The 7,882-nt window shown below is 40.7% G+C and overlaps 1 protein-coding gene across 1 annotated transcript; it reads left to right on the plus strand.

Moving 5' to 3' along the window:
* Positions 1 to 1,555: 1,555 nt before the first annotated feature.
* Positions 1,556 to 7,877, plus strand: LOC104614273 (pancreatic alpha-amylase-like; the record flags this gene model as incomplete). The annotated part of the gene is made up of 5 exons (XM_010286449.1): positions 1,556 to 1,773; positions 3,321 to 3,467; positions 5,195 to 5,392; positions 6,721 to 6,951; positions 7,842 to 7,877. Coding segments are annotated over exons 1-5 (780 nt in total), but the record flags the coding sequence as incomplete, so codon positions are not given.
* Positions 7,878 to 7,882: the final 5 nt, after the last annotated feature.

Genomic DNA, 7,882 nt, shown 5'->3' on the forward strand with positions numbered 1-7,882 from the left:
AGTCCGCTGATAATGACACCGGCTAGCCCCAAAACGTACGTGTTGAGCCTGCTTCTTGCTTTCGGTGTGTTACCTCCTGTATGCGCCGAAGAGGCCTGGCGGGGTTTGTGGTCGGTAGAGCTGCTCCTGACGAGGGGTTCGTAAGGGGCAGTGCCACGTCTCTAGTGCGGAGTTGCTTTGTCTGTATGAAACGTGCAGCTGCTGAGGCAAGTTCTGTGGGAAGCAACTACGAGTTCACATGGAAACTACTTTCCTGTAACATCCTTTAACACCTGAAGCTACTGCAGGCCTGCATCGCAAATGTGGATATTGTTGCTAGTATTTTGGAGATAGCTGAGTTTCATACCGCAGACTTTAATGCATCAGAAGACAAGCTGACCTGAGTTCTCACGTTGTCCAAGACAGCAATAGCGTTCTTCAGAAGCTATTCTCTCCCATGTTGTTTGGATTGCAATCAGTTGTGCTCTCTTTTCTTCTATAGAGAAATATAGGCCTCTTACTTTTTTCCCAAGTTTCAGAAGCATTTTGAAGCTAGAGCCTTCAGAGTGTGTTGGGGATTTCAACATCCCTATTCTTTTACCAGTGCTTGTACTGAAGCCAGAGCAGCAGTAAACCTATTTCAAAGAAATGCAAAACTACATTGAGTCTTCTCTTCAAGCACTACGCCCTGGAGCTGGTTTGGTCAAAATATATTATTCTTACTGCTTTGTGTAGTTTACTGCATTGTGTACTTACTGCTGTAAGTAAAGATTGCCAATCTGATAAATTGCTTCTCTGATCGGAGAAGATCAAACTTTCTTAGTTTGTTGTCTGTTAATGTCCGTTCTTCCTATCAGGGCAAAGAAACATTCTTTCATAAAAATGGAAGCACGCAGAACAACTGCTTACAGCTGAAATTTACCTGTATACTCTACCGAATATCTGCAAGTAAATAATTTCATTTAAATTATTTTGTTCGCAAGCAGAAAAACAAGCTAAATTTAGCAAATGAGTCATTCTAAACAACACTGCCTGCCTGTGAAGTACGGTGACAGCTTATAGCAACAAGCTCTGGAAGGCAGGTTGCACTTCATAAACTGACGTATTTTGTGCTTGAATTTGCTCCAAAGAGCATAGCTCCACTGACTGAGAGATGTGGATCATCCTTTCCCTGAAATAAAAATGAGGGTTGTTTTGTAGAAATCATGTAAGATTTCATGTAAACTTTTGTTTGGGTACCTGTATCATAGCAGGTTGGAGTTTTCAGCAGTGCATTCCCAAATGGGTATTAAATCAGGGAAGGGTGCAGGTCTCTCTCATGTGGCAAACCTGAAGGAAACCTTGTGTTCATATTTTAACCTTCACTGAAGTGTTTGGTGTCCCCTATGACAGCACCCAGGAATCTCCTTTAACTTAAGAAAAACAAAGTTACCGTTAGTATGGGAGGTTGATATAGCTTAGATAGATTCCAATTCTCAAACAAAATTACAATCAAGTAAAGTTAAATAAATATGATGCCAGAGATGGGCATTTACTTTTAAATGTGTATTTTGTAACGTGTACTTTACCCTCTTGCAGGAACATAAATAGGCAGTAAGAAGAGCACAACTGATCGCAGACCACAGGATGGGTATCTGTTTTCTTCTGCTAATTGTAGGATTTTGCTGGGCACAGTACAACCCTAATACTCTCACTCGGAGGACGTCTATTGTACATCTCTTTGAATGGCGCTGGGCTGATATTGCTCTTGAGTGTGAACGCTATTTAGCTCCTAATGGATTTGGAGGAGTTCAGGTATGTCTGTTCCTATCAGTAGGTAGTAAAATTGCTACACAGATGATAATTTTTTTTTCAGAGAAAATGTTCAATTCACCAAAGGATAGGTACTGGGAAAGAAAAATAGAAATTGGTAATGGAAGTAGTAAATGCTGACAAATACATTCTTCAGCCATCATCATGTAAGCGTGAATTTATTTCATTGCTCCAAAGTGCATGTTTTGCACTCTGTGCTATTACATTTAGATGAATTAGAATTGCATATCACTGGCTAAATCTTTTTTTTACTGCTGTGAAGAGTAACCTATGTTTACCTGCTTGATATTATTTAAATCAAGGGAAGCTCTTAAGAGCTAGATAAACATAAAATGAAACTATGACTGAAAAAAGGGCCCCCAAAGAGAATATCAAAGTGCTGAAGGTTTTAAATAAGTAAATATAAAAGGCTGCCAGATGTGTTCACCGAAACTGGCAAGTTCCTCGCTGTGAAGTGTAGTGTCAGACTAAGCCATTAAGTGACGCTTCTTTCCAGGAACCTGGTGTGAGCAAGCAGAAATGAACTGCACCAGGTTCTGGTGGAGGTGTGTCGATGTGAATCTGTTCCGTCTGAACAACAGACATGTGTTTCTGTGGAACCAGTAGTGTTGGATGGGTGGGGTAGTTCGGCTGGAGAGCAGTCACCTATTAAACCATTTCAGTCTGTCTGTGAGATTGTTCAGCAAAAATTGGCGAGGGAAGTCTGCCTGTATCTTGTAGCCCAGGAGTTTGCAAGCTGGCCTGAGTGAGAACTTTCCCATAATTTTCAAGTAATACATCTTTTCTTTGCAACCTTCTTTCCAGGCGCACAGGCCTGATTGATTTTAAACTGATTTCTCAGACTATGGGATACACTTGGATATCTTTTTAATCCATACTGTGACAGGGTCTCAGAAAGTTTTTTCAGATGCAGACTTGCTGAGCTAGTCACAAAGGCCAGCTAAGAAGGCTGCAGCCCAGGGATCTTTGTGAGAAGTGGTGGGATCAGGTGGTTATGCCCAGGGACTTGGAGGTAGCAGCAAAAGTCTGTTGCCTGAAAAGTATCCAGGAAAGAATCTATACAGGGAAGAGGTATACCTTGTCTGGAAACTGTGACAAGTCTTGTGTTAGGAACGCTTTTATCCAAAACATAACAAAAATGGGAAGTCAGATCAATTTTAAGGTCAGTTGTTCTGCAGTCAGTTCCTTCCTGATTCAGGGCTATCTTTACTGACCTAATCCTTTAGATTTCAGAAACTTCTTTTCATCTTTGAGGCATGCATTCACGAAGATAGTTAGGAAACAATGTCCATGGACATAATTTTTATAATGTATTTCTACCCGCTGAAGGTCCAGGCCTAAGTCTTCTATTTCCAGCCCACTACAATGTAAGTAGAGAATACTGAGGATCTACATGGGTTAGGTATTGTAAGCGTCTTCCATTAAAGGGATCTGATTTTCTATTTTTATGTTCTTTCACTAACAATACTGGGCAAACAAATAAACCATTATCAGTATCCTGTTACGAAGAGGCACCATTTTATTCACAGATTTCACCTCCAAATGAAAATGTTATCATTACTGACCCCTGGCAACCATGGTGGGAAAGATACCAGCCCATCAGCTACAAGCTGTGCACACGATCTGGGAACGAAACTGAATTTAGAGATATGGTGACCAGGTGCAACAATGTTGGAGTAAGTGCTTTGAAAACCTTCTAGTGTTAGCAGTGCAAGGATACAGACAAGTGGTAATCGAGAAGGGAAGACATGGTAGCACTGAAGTGAAGATGGTTTGGTTTGTTGGTGTTGTTTTTTTTTTTCATAGAATCATAGAACAATTTGGCTTGGAAGGAACCTTTTAAGGCCATCTAGTCCTAGCCCCTGCAGTGAGCAGGGACATCTTCAACTAGACCAGGTTGCTCAGAGCCCTGTCCAACCTGATCTTGAATGTTTCCAGGGATGGGGCATCTACTACCTCTCTGGACAACCTGTGCCAGTGTTTCACCACCCTCATTGGGAAAAATTTCTTCACTAGATCTAGTCTAAATCTACCCTCTTTTAGATTAAAACCGTTACCCCTTGTCCTATCGCTACAGGTCCTGCTAAAAAGTCTGTCCTCATCTTTCTTATAGGCCCCCTTTAAGTACTGGAAGGCTGCAATAAGGTCTCCCCAGAGTCTTGTCCACGCTGAACAACGCTGACTCTCTCAGCCTGTCCTCATAGGAGAGGTGTTCTATCCCTCCGAGCATTTTTGTGGCCCTCCTCTGGACCCTCTCCAATAGGTCCATGTCTTTCCTGTGCTCAGGGCTCCACAGCTGGATGCAGGACTGCAGGTGGGGTCTCACCAGAGCGGAGTAGAGGGGCAGAATCACCTCCCTCAACCTGCTGGCCACGCTGCTTTTGATGCAGCCCAGGAGACGGTTGGCCTTCTGGGCTGCAAGTGCACATTGCTGGCTCATGTCCAGCTTTTTGTCCACCAGTACCCCCAAGTGTTTCTCAGCAGGGCTGCTCTTCATCCCTTCATCCCTCAGCCTGTACTGTTACTGGGGGTTGCCCCAACCCAGGTGCAGCACCCTGCACTTGGCCTTGTTGAACCTCATGAGGTTCACACAGGCCCACTTCTCGGGTTTGTCCACGTCCCTCTGGATGGCATCCTGTCCCTCAGGTGTGTCAACCACACTACTCTGCTTGGTGTCATCTGCAAACTTGCTGAGGGTGCCCTCAATCCCATTGTTTGTGTCACTGATGAAGATATTAAAGAGTACTGGTCCCAACACAGGCCCCTGAGGGACACCACTTGTCACAGATCTCCATCTGGATATAGAGCCATTGACCACTACCATCTGGATGCAACCATCCAACCAATTCCCTACTCATCAAACAGTCTACCCACCAAGTCCATTTCTCCTCAATTTAAAGAGAAGGATGTCGTGGAGGGCCATGTCAAAGGCTTTACAGAAGTCCAGGTAGACAACAACGGTAGCTCTTCCCTTGTCCACTGATGTGGTCACTCCATCATAGAGGGCCACTAGGTTGGTCAGGCAGGGCTTGCCCTTGCCGAAGCCATGCTGGCTGTCTCAAATCACCTCCCTGTCCTCCATGTGCCTTAGCATAGCTTCTAGGAGGATCTGTTCCATGACCTTCCCAGGCACAGAGATGAGGCTGACAGGTCAGTAGTTCCCAGGGTTCTCCTTTCTACCCTGTTTTAAAATGGGTGCAATGTTTTCTGCCTATCTGTTGAAATTTATGTCTTATCGCCATTGCTATGTGTTAATAAACGAGAAATATTTTAAATAAAATGTTGGGGAAAGCAAGCAAGCAGAAATACAGTGATGGGGCAGGAGGTAAGAGAGAGGGAATGTTAATTAGTGGTGCCGTGGGAAGTAGCTTTCTGAAATTCAAATATGAATGCTATTCTCTAGGTACATATTTATGTGGATGCAGTAATCAACCATATGTGCGGAGCTAATGCTGGTGCTGGCGACCATGCTACTTGTGGAAGCTATTTCAATGCAAAGACCGAAGATTTTCCAGCTGTGCCATATTCTGGCTGGGACTTTAATGATGGTAAATGTAAATCTAGAAGTGGAGACATTGAGAATTACCATGATATATCTCAGGTAAATCTAGAACTATATTTTTCATGTACATCAATTCCTGGGCTGTGGTTTCTTTGCTTCCCTTTACTTCCAGACATTTTTAAAAAATAAAACAAAAATCCTCATGGAAAATCATCTAAATTGATAGTAGAGGTTAATGTGGCTAAGAGGAACACCTTTTCTTAAAGGGATAGCTCATTGAGCCAATGGCTCAATTTCAGATTTAGGCAAGTGTGCTTTAGGTACTTTATATAAAATCTCTTTAGGGATTGTCTTGGTGGGGGGTTGTGCTTTAGGAAAAAAGTAAGAGTCATTATTTGCCTTTTATTGTTATTTGGAAGTTTTCTTTTGTCTCAATTTCAGAAAAGAGAGATTAGGATTTCTTAAAGAAAAATAGCAATACTAAAATCTTTAAAATCAACCTTCTGTTTAGAGATTTCTCTTCCTGGGAGTCTATCTGTTCCTTCATATCAGATTATGAGGTCAAGACTTTAAAACTACCACAAAATGAAAAATTATTTTATAAAGATAAATACCTATCTTTCTTGAATAATGTCTTATGCCTTTTAAATGCATTTGATCTTTTCTGAATCCAAGTTCAGGGGAGATGGGTTTTGGAGAAATGGCAGAAGGGGAGACTTTAAATGTCCCCAAATTCTTGAGCAGTTCTAAAGGAGCATCTTTATAGCCAATTGTTTAGTACAGTTTGCGACGTAGGCTGATGTACCTTGCTCTCTCCAGGCAGATGTGCATAGCTATGGAAACCCATCTCAAGAGTTATTTAAAAAAAGCATTTCAGTATATTCAGTGTATGTTTAAAGTACTCTTTTGATTAAAATTGATGCCTGTAATTTTATATTTACAGGAAACAAAGGTAAAAAGGGGACAGAAAACAAGAGTTTAATGTTTTATAAGGCTATAATAACTCAAGATTTTTAAAAGCTTTAGAAATATAATTTCTAGAAATCTTTTCTACATCAGAGACGAAATGAGTACACTTGAAACGGTAATGAATCTGTTCCTTAATATGCTGGAGTAAAAATAATTTATCATATTTTTGCCTTATACTTGCATTAAAAAGCTGATTATAGATTTAATGGTTTGACTCTCTGTTGTAATCCTTCAGCACCTACAGCTGCGTAAGCCAGGTGAATGCCGACTTCTTAATGCTCCTTCTGTGTAGATGACTGTCCAAGATAACTGTCCAAAGCAAAGATATGCATGGTGAACAATGGCTAGTGAAAATTTAATTTGTCATTGTAATGTAGGTAATCAAATTCAAAATATGTGTAGAAAAATATGTTTAGTTTATTAGGTGAAAAATGTTTCATTTCAGAATTTTTATGTAGGTCCGAGACTGCCGCTTGGTTAGCCTTCTTGATCTGGCCCTGGAGAAAGACTATGTACGCTCAAAAGTTGCTGAATACATGAACTACCTCATTGATATTGGTGTAGCAGGCTTCCGAATTGATGCTGCCAAGCATATGTGGCCTGGGGATGTGAAGGCGATTTTAGACAAGCTGAAAAATCTAAATACTAAATGGTTTTCTGCAGGAATGAAACCTTTCATTTACCAGGAGGTAATCTTTATGGTTTTTAATTGTACTTTAAAAACATTTCTTGCAGGCACAGTGTAGACTCAGTGCTACACTGGAAGCGATGCTTTGCTTGAGCTGGGCCCAAGCAGCTTTCAGACTCAAGATTATAGAAATCATCATTGAGGTTTAGTAACCATAATTTCCAAATACCTAATCCGTCCACAAATGACAATTGACATGGAAAATGCCCTAGTTGTTTTGGACCTTCTGGAGCTAGGTAACCTGGAAATTTCACTTGAGATGAAATTTACTGCATTGAAGTTAGTGTGAAAATTCTATTGGTTTTAAAAAAAGATATTTCACTCCCTGAATTTCAAATTGCAACAGAAGACAAAAATGGTGATTGCAATCTGAAACATTGTTTTCCAGTGGCATAACCATTGGACATTCTGAATTTGTGTTTTATGTTTGAATAACGAATCCTAAACAAGACCTAAGCAGCAGGTAATTGTTGGTTTCACTTAGTAAAAGCTAAAGTCTTTAAAAGACACATTTATTAAATCAGTATGTTGCTTGCAATGTCTAGGGCAAATAGTGAAACATTCTTTAGCTACACAGTGAAATGAGGTTGCCCATGTGCTGGAAGCAGAGACATTGGTGACTGGATTAAATATAAAGTTGGTATGGCCAATCCTTAATTATGCGCTAGTAATCAATCAAGGTAAGGAGATTTAGAATGGACACAGAAAACAAGTTCACAGCTAGACTGAGATAAAATGAAGAAAATAGCTTTAAATACAGTTTTGCAAGTAAGCCAAATAATACACTTAGCTCAAGTAGTGCATGTTCCTTAAAACAATGTCTAGGGCAATGTCTTTTACTTGTTTGGTTTTTTTTAAGTAAAAAGGAATGCTTTGTCTTTCCTGTACCAGGTAATTGACTTGGGCGGAGAGCCGATCAAAGGCAGTGACTA

This window comes from Phaethon lepturus, unplaced genomic scaffold (assembly GCF_000687285.1).
Source record: "Phaethon lepturus isolate BGI_N335 unplaced genomic scaffold, ASM68728v1 scaffold22034, whole genome shotgun sequence".
Classification (NCBI taxonomy): Eukaryota; Metazoa; Chordata; class Aves; order Phaethontiformes; family Phaethontidae; genus Phaethon; species Phaethon lepturus.